Source organism: Acomys russatus, chromosome 8 (genome assembly GCF_903995435.1).
Source record: "Acomys russatus chromosome 8, mAcoRus1.1, whole genome shotgun sequence".
NCBI classification, from domain to species: Eukaryota; Metazoa; Chordata; class Mammalia; order Rodentia; family Muridae; genus Acomys; species Acomys russatus.
In genome coordinates, this window is record NC_067144.1 from 29,440,656 (window position 1) to 29,458,323 (window position 17,668).

Sequence of the window (17,668 nt, forward strand, 5' to 3'; positions counted from 1 at the left end):
AAAATGATCTTAAGCTATATGCAATTTGCTTCTGTATATCATGCAGGGTAAGAGTGCATTTGACTGCCTCTTTTTATGAACTAATAATCAATATTTCAGGTAGGATTGCTGAAAGGTCCCCCTTTTCCCACCACCATCTGCCATGCTACCTCTGGCATATATTTAAGCTGCACATATCTGTGCATCTCTTTCAACGCTCTCCTTTGTGAACACCGCTTTTCCACTCCTTGTTTGGGGCCAGAGATTAAACACAGCTATCAAGCATTCATATATCTAATAGAAATGTGTTAAATTATGGAAGGTATTCCATTGGCTAATGATGGAGGAATGTGATGATTAAAGATTATGATTAATCCAACTTTGGGCCTGAGGACTACCAAAGAGATAAAAGAAATAAATAATATTATGAAGACCTATACTTCATGAATTTTTTCTTCTCTCAGATTTCCCGAGGACAAATTTTGAGTGGCACAATGACTGAGCCAGCAATGATTTTCTGAAGATTATAGATGTACAGCTTAAATGCTTTTCAATGCATGTGCTCTTTGTGCCAGAGAGCCCAGCAGTTAAATTCAACTTTGCACCTGAGGCTGGCAATGTCCTCACTTCTTTTTGTTCTATTTTCCATGTCACCTGACCTATACAACGCTCTGGCTTCTGCCATAAAAGGCAGTAGTTATCCTCTTTGGGCTGTTAATATATGCCAGTGTGGCCTCTGCAGTTGGCAAGGTTTCAAGTTACAATGGTGCCTTTAAAAATTGCTTAAACAATCTCTTCTACTTAAAAAGGTTATAATGATGAAATTTATTCTTTGAAAATTCTCTCCCCACTTCCCTCATTCAAGTCCCCTGGACTATCTCTAACATCTTTCTTCCTCCATCTTCTATTATCTATCTCTATCTGTCTATCTATCTATCTATCTATCTATCTATCTATCTATCTATCTATCTCTCATCCACCTATATACTATCTATGTATTTATTATCCTCTCTCTCTCTCTCTCTCTCTCTCTCTCTCTCTCTCTCTCTCTCTCTCTCTCTCTCTCTCTCTCTCTCTCATTTTCTTGGTAACCCACTGAGTCTAATTTAGTGCTGCCCATATATGCACGAGTGTGGAACTACCCAGTGGAAGATGACCAACCTATGAGGGACCACACCCTTAAAAAACCCAAGTATGTCTCCCTCAGGAGCATCAGCTGTCAATAGCTTCTCATCTACATGTGGGAGTTCATTCTCTTTCATTTTTCTTACTGATAGACATGTCCTGAGTACTATACACTTTCTACACAGGCACTCAGAATGTTTTCTAACATTTCCATTGGATTTTGGTTTTATTGATCACCTTCTCTCTTTCTTTGTCTTTTCCTCCCTCTCTTTCCTTCCAGGAGGCAGTGTATCAAATCTTAAGAACTATCTATGTAGCAGAAGATGACCTTGAACTAGCTTCTGGCTAGTTCTTGAACTCTTCATCCTTCGTCTTTCAAGACAATTTCCCAGGTGCCATGGCAACCCCTGCTGCCCAATCTTGACCCTCCCCATGTCTGTGTATTGAGATTTTTTTCTTTGTATGATCATTTACCATGTATCTGTTTCCTGTCTCAGAGAATTGGAAACTTACATCTGCTTTGTCCATATCTATATTCACCTACAACACCTATGTACTTTAAGCATATGGTAGATGCTTTATAAATGTTCAAGACTATGGCTATGAGCACAGGACACAGTGGCTACTGAGTGAGTGAATGGAGGACATAGAGGGAACCATGGATATACTCAACAGTTTTTTGCATCTGTCCCGCTGGAATTCTGGGAAGAGGTGAAGCCTTTAATAGTCGTGCTGGAATCGCTGGCTGAAAGACAAAATTATTTTCAGAATCCAACTTTTTTTTCTTATAAAGCTGTAGTTTAACTTTTCTTTGTTGTACTATTTTTAATCTGTGTGACTCTGGGGACATGGGAAATGTCTTCCTCGACCCCAAACTAGCTGTGCTGAGATTGGTGCTCTGTGTTTCGTGTTTAATGCTAACTTGTTGCCAGTGTGCTTCCTTTTTCTATCCTTGTAACCTAGTTCAGTTAATATTACCTTAGGATCTTGGCAAATGGGCAGTATTGTATAATACATGCTATCGAAATTTACTGCTGGGGAGATGGCTCAGTAGTTAAGAGCACTGCTTGCTCTTCCAGAGGTCCTGATTTCAATTCCCAGCAACCACATGGTGGCTTACAACTATCTATGATGAGATCTGGTGCCCTCTTCTGCAGATAAAGCCCTCATATGCAATAAATAAAATAAACAAATCTTTTAAAAAAGACTACAGTGATCATCATATCCACATATAATCACTACAAGGGAACTCAAAGTCAAAATACCGGTACCAATAGAAAAACACTACGCTTCCCCAAGCCTCAGTATTTAGATATAGTAGTAAGATGTAACTTAGTTGACTATGAAGCATAGGAAGAAAGCCTTACTATACTCACTTTGAGGAGTTGTGTCTGCTGTTGACACATTCCCATCTGCAATGGTCACTGAAGATGTAGCTGGATATCCTATTTAGAGAAAAAATAGAAGTTGCTACAATATTTATAGCCACATGTTTAATGATGACACTAATCAGGAGTGTCCTTTGGAAAAATCCAAGTAGACATAGTCTAATGGCCTCATTTTATATAGGAAAAAACTGAACACAGGAGAATATGTTTATGATTTCTTAACAAATATTTGTATTATTCCTTTGCTATTAATGTAGTTCCTTTAAGTTCAAATCTATCATATTCACTCTTTGAAACATTTACTGATTCAGTAAATACTTTGTACCAAACATGATTCTAGGTGCTAGGGTTGTAGCAGTTACCAGTATTGAGACCTTGTATCCTTCAGGCACCAAAATTGAACTTTGGAATATTTCTCCTCTGCAGCCTACATTCATGGAGGAGACATGAATAATTGGAGCAGACATGGAAGAAATAGATAATTCAATAAGGAATCCAAATATAGCAATGCAGACGCCTAGGTGTTCTTAGACCTCAGGAATGTCGAGGGAGAATTGGACCAGGGACAGACAGGTGGAAACTTCCCTGCACACTGTCACTTAGTTAGCTTGTGGCACCAGGACTACTCCCCAAGAAGGCTTTGTTTTTTCTTGTGTGTGGTGCAGATCTGGCTCTGGGACCATCACAAGGTACATCTCCAATGTCAACAGCAACAGGAGAGCAGGGCTCAAACTCAGGCTGCTGGTGAGCTCAACACTGTCTCCTTCTTAAGGCTTTGAGTTTGAATTGGTCTGTAAAGGTAGTTCTTTGCTAAAACCCAGCCTGCAGAGTGTGTGACTGTGAAAAATGGTGGCTGGTAACAAAACCACTGCATTCATGAACTCATGGCAGCTGTGGTTGCCTGCATAGCGTCAAGGCAATCAGCATCTGGCAGGGAGGGAGGAAGGGCTTATCAGCCTTCACCTCTAGCTGAGGTCAACAGTTGACAGCTTATTGAGAATGTCAGCTTCTTTGAAGATGTGGCCCTAGGTAGGCTGACCAGGTTTCAGTGGGTGGCCAGACACCTATGAGTACACAAACTAGAATAATTTGACTAATAAGAAAAAAAAAAAAAAAGGACACAGAATTTGAAAGGGTTGGAGTAAGGAGTAATTCTTGGGGGTGGAGTGGGGTAGGACGATGAGTAAGGAGATAATATGATCATAATTCATTGTATATATGTATGTACCTATGTTTGTAATTATCAAAATTTAAAAATGTCATATGTTAAAAAGAGATCATGTTGGACTGTAGAGAATTTTTATTTTATTTTATTTTATTTTTTATTTATTTATTTTTTTCTTTTTTTTTTTTATTAATTTATTCTTGTTACATCTCAATGTTTATCCCATCCCTTGTATCCTCCCATTCCTCCCCCCCCCATTTTCCCATTATTCCCCTCCCCTATGACTGTTCCTGAGGGGGATTACCTCCCCCTGTATATTCTCATAGGGTATCAAGTCTCTTCTTGGCTACCAGCTGTCCTTCCTCTGAGCACCACCAGGTCTCCTCCTCCAGGGGACATGGTCAAATGTGAGGCACCAGAGTACGTGAGAAAGTCATATCCCACTCTCCACTCAACTGTGGAGAATATTCTGGCCATTGGCTAGATCTGGGAAGGGGTTTAAAGTTTACTTCCTGTATTGTCCTTGGCTGGTGCCTTAGTTTGAGCGGGACCCCTGGGCCCAAATCTGCCTATCATATTGTTCTACTTGTGTATACGTATGTACCTATGTTTGTAATTATCAAAATTTAAAAATGTCATATGTTAAAAAGAGATCATGTTGGACTGTAGAGAATTTTTAAAAGAAATTTTTTTTGTGTGTGTTTCTCTAAACATTCACATCCTTCCTATTTCTCAGCATGCAAATGGGGCGGTTTACTTCCATCTCTTCTGGTTCAAGGCTAAGCTTGCCTTACAGCACAGTAAAACCTTTCGGTTTTCAATAATTGGTTTTATAGTATGACACACCCTACAGGCAAAAAGTATGACAAACCAAGTGAAAGAGTATTGATTGCTATGTTTCAGTGTGAAGACTTACTGTTCCAAAATTTTGCAAGAGTTCAGACACACGTCTTCATGATTGTCATGTCCAGGAAAAAATAAAAATAAAACAAGCAGACGCCTCACCCAGTTTGTTTTGCTTATACTAGCTAAGAACCTTCCCTGAGGATAGATAAGGGTTAAAGCCTTCCAGGCCAGTACTTTTTAACTCTTTAATACTTCTCACTAGAAAGGAAGAATCACTCTTTCGCAGTTTCTGTAGCCTATTTGTGTGGTCAGGGTTGAAGAGAAGAGAGAAATATGTTCCCCAGGAGTTAGTGCTGATGCCATATGGCACTGTGTCAGCTGCTCCTCAGCCTACATCCTTGTCCATCTTTCCTAGGGACCTGCCTGCTGGAGAAGGAAAAGACGGCTGAAATACCAGAAGTTCCATAGTTTGCTAACTTTTTGAAAGTTCTGAAATACACCTCCTGCCCAAGTATCCATGAGGAGACAGCGGCCATTTTTATTTTTCATATTCTGAATTGCCTAAATTAGAGCTAGTCTGTTAAAGGAACCCCCTTCTTACTTCTCTTTTTTCCCCTCATTCATGCTTTCCAAAGCATGGGTCTAAGCCAGGAACAAACATTGGAGGCAGTGCTGGAGTCAGAGTAGGGCATGATAGAGCTGTGTCCTCATCTTCACCACACACACACACACACACACACACACACACACACACACACACACACAGCTCAAAGCCAGTTAATGCAGCTGAGGTAGACCTATTCTTGCAGTAGGGAGAGAAGAGCAATTCTACACTAAATAAATTAACTTTTTCATGCTTTGACACTACATTTGACAAGACTTTTAAATTATTGACATACGTCTGTTCTAGTGGCTGAAAAAGAACAGAAGACATTTATTATATGAAAAGCAAAGTAATTTGTCTGAAATTTCTTCCAGGGGCCAAGAAACTATTCAACAGAACTTATTGAACAGAGAATGATGGAGAAAATAATTTTTTTGTGCTACCCAGTCCAGCTTATGTAACCAACCAAGTGCAAGAATAAAAGTGATTTGCAAGTTCAGTTAGAACAATGTGGTTAGTCAGGCTCAAGACTTCCCTAATACTCCTGTGATATTGGATGAAAAATTAAATTTTTTTCACTTCACAGTGTTTCACTTAGCCTTTCTCTCCATCACTAGAGCATCTACTTGGATGAATTTGGACCAATTTGCCTCATTTCCCGCAGAAATGAAAATTGCTCTCTATCATCTAACCTGCTGTACAGGGGGCCTTCAAAAGCATTGGTAGGATGGCAGACCTGCCCTTAAGAGTATCTGGGCCATATGTACACATTCAAATGAGCATTATCAGTCTCAGTGGCCAGTGTGCAGTGGGAACTGACCTTTAGGCCACTGTGAAGAGGACAAGTGTGGAGGTGTCCTAAAACCATTACAAGACCCTTGTCACAGGGGAGAATGCTTATTTAACAGATGTTAAATGAAGGGTTGAGAGGACCATATATCACTAGAGTGTTGGTAACAAAGGGTTTCAAGACTAACTCAATGCGGATTACAGCAATCAAAGCAGAGTTCTCCATGTATGTCATATAGTTGTAGACATGACAATTGTTAATAATCTTATAACTTGGTCATCTGGGCCTGGCAAAATCATCCCACAGGTAAAAGTGCTCACCGTGCAGTCCAGGTGGCCCAAGTTCAATATCTGGGACCTGGCATAGAAGGAGAGAATCGACTCCCAAAACTTACTCTACTGTCTGAGCCAACTTGCTGGCCCAGAAATTTTTAGACTTAAAAGAGAGCATTGCTTTTTGTTTTTTAATGGATGTTGTAGAGTCATACTTACAATAAGAATTGTATTAAGATGGTTGAAGAAAGAGTCAAAGAACGCAAGGGAGCTCTTGTCTCTGACATTTTACCAACAAAAGAACTATGCGTTTCATTCTTGGAGAATAGATTTCTTAGAAGCCGCTAGTCAACAGAAAAGAAAGATTAATACAGGTGTTTTGTGTGCCCTCCCTACAGCAACAATAAAAACATTAAACAAGAACAGGTTCATCCACCATCCGCAGGTTGAGCCAAAGCCTGTACTGACACAGGCAGCAGGCCTCCGAGTCTGACTATTTAGGCTCTGTTCTGTCTTTTCAGCCTTCTGCATGACTTTGCTTTTGCTATTTAAGCTCTTTGTGCCTCAGTATTCTTTCCTGTAAAGTGGGGATAATAATAATACTTCATATTTGCACTGTTGGAAGGAAGAAATGAAGCAATACAATTATAGTTTAGAATAACCTCAGACTCACTGGGAAAACTCAACAAATATCAGTGTCACTGTTCAGCTATCTGACACAGACATGGCAATTGGGGACAAATGACTCGATAAATGCTAGGAGAAACCCGGAAGGCACTTGTGTGACAATAGTCTAAGAGCCTTTACTTAGCCCCATATTTGTTCAGACAATCCTGTTGAGTCTTCTGTCTCCATGACAAAGTTGAAACTGTCATCAACCCAGGTCACTATAAATCAGCATCACTCTGTCTTTTGCTCTTGCAGCTACTACTCAGTGCACACATAGCCTCCCCTTTCCTTTTCCTTGAACACTAAGTAGACACAGGAAGTGCTGGTATTCAGATCAGTCTAAACCAAAAGTCTATTGGTTGACCTCATCCTCACCCAACCTTGCCTCACCTAGCCCCATAGCAGCGCTCTTCCCACCGGTCCCTCCCTGCTTCTCTTCTCATGGATGGGTTCAATTTATTTACATCTGTGCTTATGAGTGCAATTTCAGTCTTTTGGCCTGCTTAATTTCAGTGTGAAATTTAGAAATAAATAATCATTTTAAAAATAAAGTTTAAAAAGTTTGAAAAGGGTAGCTCGAAGACTCATTTTTGTACCTTTCCCCTAGTTAAGCCCATCCTTCCTTCCAGACTTTGTATGCAGACGTCCTGAACCTCATTTGCGTGCTCATCCTGGCACTCTGAGTACTGCTGTTGTAACTGGTTGTGGTTGTGGTTGTGGCATGATGGAGCTGGAGAGAAGATGTTTAGAAATCAGCTTATGTTTGTCAAATGTTGTGCTTCTAAGTCATATTCCAGCCATTCTGCCTTGTCAAGTCTATATAGGTACAGTCATGGCAGAAGCTACTGGAGTTGCCATCACACACAAATCAACAATATCCTCTAATATCTTTTAACTCTCTCTGGTACCCCCTTGCCTTAGAACCCAATGTCCTGACCTGCTGGTGCTCTTCTGTGCTGCTTTCTTCTGACGCCATCCAATAATAAGTCTCCCAGGTCTGTTCTCCATCCATTTCTGACATGTTTATTTCTAAGTCTCTATTTTTATTGCAAGCCCTGGGCACTCATTCCTCTGCTGTCTGCCTCCCATGCATGGCCATCCGCTTTCTAAAGAGCAGCTGTTAGGAGGAGCAGGCTAAGGGCTGGAGTTGGAGCAGACCTGATATTTTGCTCCAAGTGTTCAGAGTAGGAAACCAGACTGCAAGGAACAGATAAGTTACTGATGAGGGCATAACATCAAAATCAATGTCATTTGGGGCAAAGGGTCAGATGTAGACATAAAAACAAGAGGCTGAGTCAACGAGTCTGATCATAGAATTGAGAATCAAGGCAAGACTCATTCAGTTTTAAGCTCAGTGCAATGGAGGAACTGTCTAGGTCACTCATCACTGTAATACGGCACCTTAAAAACCTTCCAATGTATTTCAGGCACTCTGTGTTGTTTGTAGAATGAATAAACGTCACAGCCCGGGTTGGTGCCTCTGTGACCTGTTGTTTCTGGGAATACCACAAGTAGCCAGTTTCTAGCCAGTGAATTGAAAGGACCAGAGCACTCCTGAGGGCAGCCAATGATGGATCTGAACTTCCTTCACTGAGGCCTCGCCCTAGTCTTGTCAGGTGACCCAGATTGCTTCCAGTGATTGCAATCAGGTCCCATCCTTTCCAAGAACACTGAGAAGGCACAGTGGGATTCAGCGCATTAACCGGAGTTGAAGAAGGGGTTTTCCGCGGGTGGCTCTTGCTGTTTGTTTGAGCTGCGAAGTTCTCTTTCCTCAATTAAAGAGTGTTGCGTCCATGACCCCTGACGTTTGTTTTAAAAGCCGCCTTTCATTGAATACAAGAGTAGGACGCCTGCGCTTGCAAGCAGACACAGAGCTTTGTAATGCTGTTTGAACTACGTGGCTCCTTACATCTTAGAGTTTAGAGTGAACCTTCACCTTCTGAAGTTGATTTCAGTGTCATGCTCTGTCTGGATTCCTTTCTTGAAAGAACTTTCAAAGGTGGCTCCTACCAGATTCTGAGTCAGCAATCATGAGGGTTGTGGTTTTTTGGTTTTTGCTTTTGTTTTTAATTTAACAAGGACCCTCTAGGTTGCTAAGATTAAATGGGATGTTCTCTGTAGTAATTCAGTGACTGGGTAGGCCAAGTAGAGAAGCTTAATTTAGGTATGTTTGCTAGCTATTGATTTAACATAGTCTCTTTGGAGTATAGCAATCAGGCAGAAAGTTGTTTCAAACATAATCTGTAGTGTCCATGTTGGTGAGTTCTCAATTGGATTTTGCAAAGCAAAAGATATCTGTCCTAATTATACCAGAGTCTGATCTAACACCAGGTTTCTCAGACTTAGCTCTGTTAACAGTTTGAACTAAACACTGCTTTGTGATGAGAGTTGTGCCATCTTGTGTTATCCAACATATAGGAGAAGGCTTCATCTCTGCTCACTGGATGCTGGCGGCACCTTCCCACCTCACTGGGACAACCCCAAATCTGCCTGGATACTTATACTTGTCGCCTCATTGTGGGGAGGGCAAATCATTGAACTGTGATCCAAAGAAGGTCCATGAAGTTGTATCTTACTTTAAGAAGGGCTTGGATTCTCCAGAAATGTCTCAATTCTCTCTCTCTCTCTCTCTCTCTCTCTCTCTCTCTCTCTCTCTCTCTCTCTCTCTCTCTCTCTCTCTGTCTCTGTCCCTCTGTCTCTCTCTCTGTCTCCCTCTCTCTGTCTCTCTCTCTCTGTCTCTGTCTCTCTCTCTCTCTCTCTTTCTCTGTCTCTCTGTCTTTCTCTCTGTCTCTCTCTCTGTCTCTCTCTCTGTCTCTCTGTCTCTGTCTCTGTCTTTGTCTCTGTCTCTCTCTCTGTCTGTCTCTCTCTCTGTCTCTCTCTGTCTCTCTCTCTCTCTCACACACACACACATTACATTAAATAACTTTACTGTGCCTTCTCTATTAAATTAGAAGCTGTACTTTTTCCCTTTTATATTTCTTCACAGAGTGGCATTTGATCAAATATGACATTTAAGATGTTGGCTAACACCACAAACAATCCAACTAGAAAGCATTCTTGTCAGGATGTAAATGCCACAAGGGCATTTTTGTCTATTTTGGTTATTCTTTTGCCAGTATATAGAAGAATATTTGATGCTAGTAATAATTGGCAAATGAATTGTTACTTTATTTTCTTTTTTAAAATAAATTTTAAGTTAAAACACAATTACATTCTGTAAAAGAATCTAAAAGGACCTGTTCCATTTCCTAAGGTATTATTAGAGCTTTTAAGTGGCACCCAATGCTTGCTTCCATCTGTGTTTTCCAGTCTCCTTCCTTGCTTCTCAGATACATGCTTCTGTCTACTGGAACAAGTTTATCTACTGAAACTTTCTAAAGGGAGCACAAACATAACTGCTCACACCATTTTCTCCGAGACTTTTTTCAAAGTCTTCATTTACTCAATTAAATAGGGTTCATACAATCTCTCTCTCTCTCTCTCTCTCTCTCTCTCTCTCTCTCTCTGTCTCTCTCTCTCTCTCTCTCTCTCTCTCTCTCTGTCTCTCTCTCTCTCTCTCTCTCTCTCTCTCTCTCTCTCTCTCTCTCACACACACACACACACACACACATTTCTCTCTTAAAAAACTACATTTTGATCATCTGAACCCACAGAGACCATTGGTAACTCAAAGTGTGTGGCATTTCCAGACACATCTGGACATGTCCATTGCACAGGTTATGGCCCCTTCACTCTCCTGCTTTGAATTGGTACGGTCATGTGTGTATGTCATCTCTCTCATGTAGGCTGCAAACATTTTGAAGGCAGAATAAAAACTGCCATTATTTTTAACGTCACAGGGTTATTATATATACCGTTATCTAACTACAATATTGTAGGTATTAAATGTCATGTCAAAGTACAATATTCTACCAATTCTTCTATTTGTTGAATTATTCAACTAATATTTTTTTTTATCACCTGTACATACTTCCTAGCTATGTGTCAGAAGACAGAACAAACGTGGTCTGGTCTCTTTAAGTAGTTAGTGTTTAAGCATTAGAGCGTAGCTGATGTGGTAAGAGCCTGAGGTTCAGAGCCAGCAGAAGAGTGTAATTCAGTCGCTGTTACCAGTAGGTGTTGATAACGTTCCCCCTCAGGATCTCTCTGTCCAGTCTGGACAAAGGGAAAGGGGACTTGTTTTTTCCCCTGTGTATGACAAAGAAGGGCAAAGGACACTTCATTTCCAACCCTCCTTCCCTCTCCCGCCCTATTCCCCTCCCCTAGACCTCTGACCAGTGGGGTCCTCCTCTACCTTCTGACCACAGCCTATCAGGTCTCATCTGGATAGTCTGCTTTCAATGTCGAAACATTTCAGATAATAACAGCGCGGTGACTCACATTTGTTCACAATTCCCACTCTTTCCTTTAAAAGACGGAGCCTCTCTCTGTTTCCTTGAGAACAGGCATGTTTTTAATCCTAACGGGGCTGCCTGGCCTGGCCTCAGTGGATGAGCTCAGCCCTGATGTGACTTGATGTACTGGGGTGGGCTGGAGGGAGGGTCCCCCTTTTCTGAGAAGGGGAGGGGGGCACCAGGAAGAAGGTGGGAGGGTGGGACTGAGAGGAGAGGAGGGAGGGGGATGCAGTCAGGATGTAAAGTGACTATATAAACTAAAAATAAATTTTGAAAAAGGAAGAAAGCAGGGGTGACACGCAGTCATAGACAGGAGAGTATAACATTAAAAAGGTGTTTTTTGAGTAGCCAGCAGCCATATTGGATGTCGTCCTAGTGAGAGGTCAATTCAGGGAGCACTGAGGTGCCCTGTTTTTTTTGTGTTGTTGTTGTTTTGTTTTTTTGTTTGTTTGTTTGGTTTTTTTTTTTTTTTTTGAGAATGTGTTTGAGTTCAGATGTGTGTCCTTCTGCTTCGGCTGAGCTATCAGATGACTAAACCTCACCGCACTAAACATCCATAGTGTTACCAGCTAAGCTGCTCCTGGATTCCTGGCTCCTAAAGCCACTTATTATTACAACTTATTAAGTATCAAAGTAATTTTCACATAGCAATGTAAAGACAATACATAGGATGCTGCGGAGGTTTAAGATGACATTATTATTATTATATGCTGATGCTTGCTGAGTGAAAAATGTCTCAGTCTGTTGTCATTTACTCACAAAACAATGGTCTTTGAGAGTGGTAGCTTCAAAAAGGAAAGAGGAGGGTGAGGCCAGAGAGGAAGGAGGAAAGGAGGGGCAAGAGAGGAACAGGATTATACAACACCAAAAGCAAGCACAAGTCAGCTGGATGTGCAACTTCTGGCAGGTGATTCGCAGCCATTTCTCACCTGCCATTTGCTTCTCACTTTCTGCAAGGTAGCTGCATGTGACAGTGACTGTAGGCGACATGCAGAAGGCCACCAGCTAGAGTAATTGTTCATTCCAGTGCACCGCTTTTATTTTATTCCATTTTCAGCTCTCGTTTTCAGGCAAAATTGATAGCTTTAATTAAATATGAAATGAAAGCCATACTTCTGCTCTACATATAATTTAGGTTTTTTTTTTTTTAAAATCAGACAAGGTCACCATGGATCTCTGTAATGTACAGAGGCCACAGACATGGGGGTTATGATCTGTCTGCATCAATGCCAACCTTTGAGACTCCCTGTCAGGTAGGACTTTATCATTTCAACACTGACCAAGGGCTCTCATTCTTAATGATGCCATGGGTGGGAAAGCTGAATTCACAGCACTCACTAGCCATCTTGTTGCATTAATTTGAGACCAGGCAAATTTAAATATAAAATGCTCTAACTATCGTAAGCCCATAGTATCCCTACTTGCAACTACTTTTCTTAACTCCCCAAGGAGAGCATAGCTGTGGAGGACTGTCAACTTACTAAGTATATAATAATGAATGCAGAATTTAAATTCCTCACTGAATATTTACTCATCTCAATTTTTCCACAGCTTCAAGTATTAGCTCTTAGAAACTATGAGAACAATACTTCAGTTTGTTTCAAATATCATAGCAAGGGAGGGTATAAGTCATGTGAGTCTACTATCTTTAACCACCTGATTAATTAAAGTATTAATAGGTTATGTAAATTAAAAGTATGAAAATACTCTTGCTTGTAGGAGATACTTTGTCATTTGGAAAAGCTTGTGTACCCAGCGTAGATCCTGTCACACTGGCTACATGTTCCATTGTGGCAATCACAAAATCTGAAAGTGAAAGGCAGATATTTACAATGGATAAATATTGCAAGGAAAATATTTATTCAGCTCTAAAATATTTTATTTTTTCATTATCTAGCAAATCAGTATTGATGACTTTGCTGTGGACCAGGCAATGAGATATACTGCTGAGTGGGAGAGGTACACAGAACTATCTTTTTATTTTCTTTAAATATTTTAAAATGTTTATTCATTGGTCTGTGTGTATGTGTGTGTGTGTATAAATTGAAGCTAAGATGTAGTGTTTTACTTATATTTTACACCCATTTTTATTTCCTTCAACTACCATTAGGGTGTTTTACAAATAGTTCTACTGAAGGAAAAATGTAAAAATTATTTTATTTTATGCATATGTGAGTATTGCCTGCATTCATGTCTGGGTTCCATGTACACCAGGCAGTCCCTAGAGACCAGATGAGGCCATAGGATCTCTGGGAACTGGAGTTGTAAATGCAGTAAGAGCAATATAAGTGGAGATAGAGTAATCCACTATGTGAAAGCTGGTTATCACACCCAGCTCTTCTGGAAGAACAGTGTGTCTTAATTGCTAAGCCATCTCTCCTAACCCTGAAGGAGTTTTTTTTTTTTTTTTTTAATCACAAGTATAAGAAGGAATTGACTGACTTTAGAAAAATATAGGTTAAATGCGGTTCATTAACTGTTTTTCAGTCTTTCATGTGACTTTATTTTCTCCTTTCAACCATAATATGCTATCCAAATGTCTTAACTGGTGGGTCTGTGAACACAAGCGTATCCATTCCACTTATAGGCGAGGCAGATGACGCTTCTTGAAATGGTCCCACTATGGACCCTCTGATCATCCAACCCAGGTCATGCCTTTGCCTGGCTTTATCTCCACTGTATTGTGAGGCCTCTTCACTGAATCTCATTTCATTCTTTAACTCTTCTCTAGTGTTCATGATTTTGCCATGCTTTCCACATAGAATGTGTCTGAGCTTTAAGGCATTGCCAACACCTTTAGGACCTTGAGGCTTCTTGTCCACACTGTCACTCCCAGAGGCCGCACCTCCTTTCCCCCTTTCCAGAACCACTTTTCCCCTTTGGCAGCATCTCTTAAGCTTGCCGTTGAATTCTCCTGGTTCATTCATTTTTGAGCCTGGAATGTTTCTTGTGAGTTTTCTAGATACAATATTACGGTTAGGGAAAACCATCAGATTAGCAGAATGATCATATTGTTCTTGCTCACCATGCAAAATTAGTCTGAACCCTTCAAATGACATCATCGTTTGGTGCCCTTTTCATATTCCCAACTTTGATGTCACGTTTCTGTCTGTCATGAACATTTTATCCAAAAGGCGGATGCTTCAGGCCAAGTACCCTGCACTCACAGAGACCTCTCAGTTATTGTGCCAATTCCTGACATTCTCTCATTTTCAAGCCTCCTCATATCAACCTTTCTACAATTGGGGAGTCCTAGGGGAACCGTCATGATATGCTCCCTCCCCTGATGTTAGTGCCAGCAAGGCTCTGGTCACTACGTTTCATGGGCCATGCCCCTCCAATGAAACAATGGTTTTGTTCCTTACTGTAGTTGCAGATATTGAGAAATGGACATGATGTATACAGAATTGGCAGAAATGTCAACCTTACGTGTCTATCTGACTGCTCTTAGACAATAAACATCATCTCCTAAAATAGCACTCTGGGAAGATGAACTAAGGGGCTGGAAGACAAATGCCTACATATTTTTCTCTGAGGGATGGTTTTCCAGAGCTGTAAGCCAAAGCTGGTAGTCAAAACCCAGCTCATGCCTATGCTTATGAATAAAGTTATAGTCATATTAATTGGCTCATATGCAGTCTATAATAGCCTTTGTGTTGTAGTCTTGAGTTGAATAATTATGACAAAGATAATATTACCCATAAAATTTAAAATATTGAATGCTTCAACGCTTTATAGATAAAGGGCCAGTTTCTGGAATTAAAGATATTGATTATGTTCAGTCCCAGATTTCTACAATGTAAGGCATTTATTTTTTCACTGATGGCCATTTTTGTCTTACAATAATATTCTGCTATATTTAGCAAACAAATATCTTTGGAAGCTGAGAGGGCCAGCCTACCAGTACACTTTGGAGGTTTTACTATGAGATTTGCATACTAAGAAGAGCTCTTTGCCCCATGTCCAGATCCAACCTAGATTTTAAAATGAACTCTAAGCTCATAAAACATCTGTCTTCTCCAGATAGGGCTGAAAAGTAGAAACACTGTCTTGGTCAAAATAAAAGTCAGCCTGTTAAAAAGATGTGGTTACAGCCTAAGAGGTGAAAGTAATTTCCCAATGCTCTGGTGTAGAACCCAGTAGGGTTGCATCATGCACATTTTCCCATCGCTTCATAGGCTGCAGTGTTGGAAGACTGGGCTCTGACCCTAAGCAACTTCATCCCCTCTGAAGACTCTACTGTCTGATGTCACTCTATGGCAGGCTACAGAGCTCTCAGAATCACTTCAGGCACAGCAGATCTGGCCCACAGGAAGAGCTGAGTCAGTTCTGAGGCTCCCTGTGAATAGGTAGCAGTGTATGAGCCCTTATCTGCTCCACCTCAGAAAGGAGCCAAATCCTAGGGCATGTTGGATCCTATCTTCCCAAACAAAGCCCACAGACCAGTGGGAGAGGTTCCTTACAGGGTCTTGTTAGAAATGTAGAAGTCAGCTCCAGATTTACCAAATTCGAATCTGCATTTTAACAAGCTTTCTGGGTGATATATATGCATATTAAATTATCTATTTATGCTTTCAGAAACTCTGGGAGCAGTCAAAAGCATGAAGCTTGCCTCACTGCTGGAAGTCATGAGGCAAAAAGTATTTGTCTAGAATCTTCCATTTTAATGCATAGTGTTCCTCTTCTCTCTGCTATAGGGATATCATTTTTGGCTTTCTCCATACTCCAAAATAATACATGAGCAGAGTTATGTGTTAAGAACACACACACACACACACACACACACACACACACACACACACACACACACACACGTGCGCGCGTGCGCGCGCGCGTACAATGCTCATCAACCTTCAACTCTATCATGGAGACTTTGACCTCAACATTTCTAACTGGTATTAAACCCTGATCCATGTTAATGACAGCAAGTATTTTTTTTCAAAACCAGAGGGATTTTATAATCAGATTTTAGATTAAAAGCACCTGAGTCTTATGTCATGAGAGAACCCATTCCTGACACTATTAATAATATTCTGCTGTACTTGCAGACAGGAGGCTAGCATAACTGTCATTTGAGTGGCTTCACCCAGCACTGATGAAAACAGATTCAGAGAGCCCCGCAGGCAAACATTAGCTCAGGACATTTTATAGAAAAGGGGGAGGAAGGATTGAAAGAGCCAGAGAGGTCAAGGATTCCACAAGAAAAACTACAGACTCAACTAACCTGGGCTCATAGGGGTTCACAGAGACTGAACCACCAACCAGAGAGCATGCATGAGACTGACCTACACATATGTAACAGATGTGCAGCTTGGTGTTCATATGAGTCCCCCTAACACCTGGAGCTGTCTCTGACTCTGTTGGCTGCCTTTGGATCCCTTTCCTCTAACCAGACGACCTTGTGTAGCCTCAATAGAAGATGCACCCAGTCCTGCTATAACTTGAAATGCCATAGTACGTTGATATCCATGGAAGGTCTCCTCTTCCTTGAGAAGAGAAGATAGAGAATAGGTACAAAGAGGAAGGGGCAGTGAGAGGGAAGGAGTTGGAAAAAAGGAGGGAGGAGAAATTCTGATTAGGATGTAAATTAGTTAATCAACTAGTTAATTAATTAATGGATAAAAGCAAATAAACCATTTCCCTCTTTCTCCTTCAAGAAACAATCCTTATTTCCAAAATAAATAAATAAATAAATAAATTGTTGGACCCTCCCTACAAAGACGTACCCCCTGGCTATGGGTTAAGGCAACATAGTAAGATACAGTCAGGATGTGCTGGGAAAGGGTCTTTTGTTTGTTTAGCTGGTTGTATGTGATTGGATTATGGGAATTCTTCAGTTTGTTTAGCTGGTTGAATGTGATTGAATCATGGGATTTCTTCAGTTTAGCTGGTTGAATGTGACTGAATCATGGGACTTCTTCAGTTTAGCTGGTTGTACATGATTGAACCATGGGAATTCTGAACCTGGGTTACCCTCATCTGAACTTTTCTGTTTTCTCTAAAAAACAGTGGTTCTCCACCTCCATAATGTTGTGACCCTTTTATACAGTTTCTTGTGTTGGGGTGTGGTGACCCTCACCCATAGAACTACCTATGTAACTTTGCTACTGCTATGAATCATAGTATATAAATATCAGTATTTTTCAGTGGTCTTAGAGGACCACTGTAAGGAGTCCTTCGACCCACAGGTTGAGAACCACTGCTCTAAAACAACATCACTGGGCTCTTGACCTTCCTCAGAGATTAAGTTAAGCAGAGAGAGGAGCAGCTCAGAGGACTATTACCTCCCAGCCTACAGCCTAGATCCTTATCTAGGCCAAAAGGAGACAACTTACCCCATTTCCCCACTAAGTTTCTTTTCTTTTCCAGAATAATTTCGCACTTTCTCTCTGCTGGCATTGAGAGGGTAGGTTTTTCTTCTCTGTTTTTATTTCAG

The 17,668-nt window shown here is 40.8% G+C and overlaps 1 protein-coding gene and 1 pseudogene across 1 annotated transcript in view; both read right to left on the reverse strand.

Moving 5' to 3' along the window:
* Cd96 (CD96 molecule) overlaps nt 1-17,668 on the reverse strand; it is a 76,501-nt gene that overhangs the window by 13,869 nt on the left and 44,964 nt on the right. The window contains 3 exon segments of the mRNA XM_051150349.1: nt 1,778-1,849; nt 2,481-2,549; nt 12,946-13,038. Coding sequence (XP_051006306.1) covers nt 1,778-1,849; nt 2,481-2,549; nt 12,946-13,038 — 234 coding nt within the window.
* Nucleotides 13,734-14,139, reverse strand: LOC127192722 (peptidyl-prolyl cis-trans isomerase NIMA-interacting 4-like; annotated as a pseudogene).